General features: G+C 41.3%; 1 protein-coding gene across 1 annotated transcript in view; it reads right to left on the bottom strand.

Annotated features, from left to right (window-relative positions):
* Window positions 1-1515: 1515 nt before the first annotated feature.
* The window catches only part of LOC125038322 (CD209 antigen-like protein C), a 2504-nt gene continuing 1519 nt past the window's right edge, over window positions 1516-2500 (bottom strand). Inside the window, exon 3 of the mRNA XM_047631790.1 lies at window positions 1516-2030. Coding sequence (XP_047487746.1) covers window positions 1807-2030 — 224 coding nt within the window. The 3' untranslated portion in view covers window positions 1516-1806. The remainder of the gene's footprint in view (window positions 2031-2500) is intronic.

The following is a 2500-nucleotide window of genomic DNA, read 5'->3' as shown; positions in this document are numbered from 1 at the left end:
ATCGTGGTAAGATAGATAGATCGATAGAGAAGAGACAGATAGATAGATAGACAGAGAGAGAGAGAGAGAGAGAGAGAGAGAGAGAGAGAGAGAGAGAGAGAGAGAGAGAGAGAGAGAGAGAGAGAGAAAGAGAGAGAGAGAAAGAGAGAGAGAGAGAGAGAGAGAGAGAGAGAGAGAGAGAGAGAGAGAGAGAGAGAGAGAGAGAGAGAGAGAGAGAGTTGAGAGAGAGAGAGAGAGAGAGAGAGAGAGAGAGTTGAGAGAGAGAGAGAGAGAGAGAGTGAGAGAGAGAGTGAGAGAGAGAGAGAGAGAGAGAGAGAGAGAGAGAGAGAGAGAGAGAGAGAGAGAGAGAGAGAGAGAGAGAGAGAGAGTTGAGAGAGAGAGAGAGACAGAAAGAGATAGATAGACAGATAGATAGTCCAGAGAGAGAGAGAGAGAGAGAGAGAGAGAGAGAGAGAGAGAGAGAGAGAGAGAGAGAGAGAGAGAGTTGAGAGAGAGAGAGAGAGAGAGAGAGAGAGAGAGTTGAGAGAGAGAGAGAGAGAGAGAGAGAGAGAGAGAGAGAGAGAGAGAGAGAGAGAGAGAGAGAGAGAGAGAGAGAGTTGAGAGACAGAAAGAGATAGATAGATAGATAGATAGTCCAGAGAGAGAGAGAGAGAGAGAGAGAGAGAGAGAGAGAGAGAGAGAGAGAGAGAGAGAGAGAGAGAGAGAGAGAGAGAGAGAGAGAGAAATAGAGAGAGAGAGAGAGAAATAGATAGATAAAATAGATAGATAGATAGATAGATAGAGAGAAAGAAAGATAGAGAGAGAGAGAGAGAGAGAGAGAGAGAGAGAGAGAGAGAGAGAGAGAGAGAGAGAGAGAGAGAGAGAGAGAGAGAGAGAGAGAGAGAGAGAGAGAGAGAGAGAGAGAGAGAGAGAGAGAGAGAGAGAGAGAGAAGGGGGGGGGGGGGGGTAACAAGTTAAGTGGCACCGTATAGTACATCAAACCAAGAAGATTAAAATCGCTGCTTTAGATTAACTCACTGACTGATATAGAGACGAGGGGGGGGGGGGTTAAATGAGTGTTAATTTTCGGGCATAAGTATATCGTGTGTATTGCGAGTACGTGTAGTAGTAAAGTGTTAGTGTAGAAGTAAATTTCCGTTGTGCAAGGAATATAAAGGGGTAGCAATTAGCCTTAGTAATTGAAGTGTTAATAACGATAGGATTATAATAAGTGACTGAAGGTATTTGGGCAAAAGCTACAAAAATAAAATTAATTAAGATGATAATAACAGTGATTTTAATAACGAAAATAAGGATCATTATCATAATCTTTATGATAATAACAATGAAAAATAATATGGATGTAAATAATGATAATAACAATAGTAATGATAATAATAATAATAATAATAATAACAATAATATCAATAACAATAATGGTAATAAAAATGAGGATAATATTACCATGATGAGAATAAGGTTCATAATGATAATGATAATTATAAGGATGCTAATACTAATAACAGGAGTAGTAGTAACAATGATAATGATAATTATTATAACGATAATAATAATAATAACAATAATAATAATAACAATAACAACAGCAATAATAATAATGCAATAATATAATAATAATAACAATGATAATAATAACATCCGTAGTAAATTACCTGATCAGTGGCCCTGTTCTAATGACAACAAATCCTTCTTTTTGTGCAACCTTTGAATCAAACCTAAAAAATAAACATCAATAATCAGTCTTTCCACTGGCGCCTCCTGCAAGCACCCATCCCGCCCTCACCTAGCTGGCACTCCGCGCTGCCATCAAGGATTATGCTGACAGACGAAGTTGTTCATCTTGTGGCAGTAGTAGGTTTCAAGAGGCGGGTGGTTCTTCCAGCCGATGAGGAGGCAGTAGTTGTTGCTGGTGTCGGAGGTCCAAGGGTGGCCGGGGCGGAAGTGCGCGTGGTCCACGTGCCTGCCGTCCAGCCACAGCCAGATGCCGCTGTAGGGACGGTCGTTGCCGCCCAGCCAGAGGAAATCCGCTTCTGTTGGTCCGGAGGAGAGGGAGTGTTGATTACAATTCATTACAATTAAATGCGAACGCAGTTCAGAAATAACAGATACATATGTGAAGGAATGATGAAAAGTAGTACCACCCAGACAGAGAAGTCTGCTTCTTTTGGGTCGGAGAAGAGAGAAGGGTGAATGAAGTTTAGGAAAAAAAATACGCCTCTGTTGGACCGGAGGAGAGGGAGTGTTGATTACAATTCATTACAGTTAAAGGCGAACGCAGTTCAGAAATATCAGATACATATGTGAAGGAGGATGTAAAGCAGTGCCACCCAGACAGAGAAGTCTGCTTCTTTTGGGTCGGAGAAGAGAGAAGGGTGAATGAAGTTTAGGAAAAATAAGGAATGAGAAAGTAAAATGGTGCTGCTCTGCCAGAGGAAATCCGCTTCTGGTGGGGCAGAGAAGAGGGAAGGATAATTATGATTCTTTACACGCAAAGGGGAAT

Source organism: Penaeus chinensis, chromosome 24 (genome assembly GCF_019202785.1).
Source record: "Penaeus chinensis breed Huanghai No. 1 chromosome 24, ASM1920278v2, whole genome shotgun sequence".
NCBI lineage: Eukaryota > Metazoa > Arthropoda > Malacostraca > Decapoda > Penaeidae > Penaeus > Penaeus chinensis.
The sequence above is the reverse complement of the archived record's forward strand: the minus strand, read 5'-3'. Positions and strand labels throughout refer to the sequence as shown.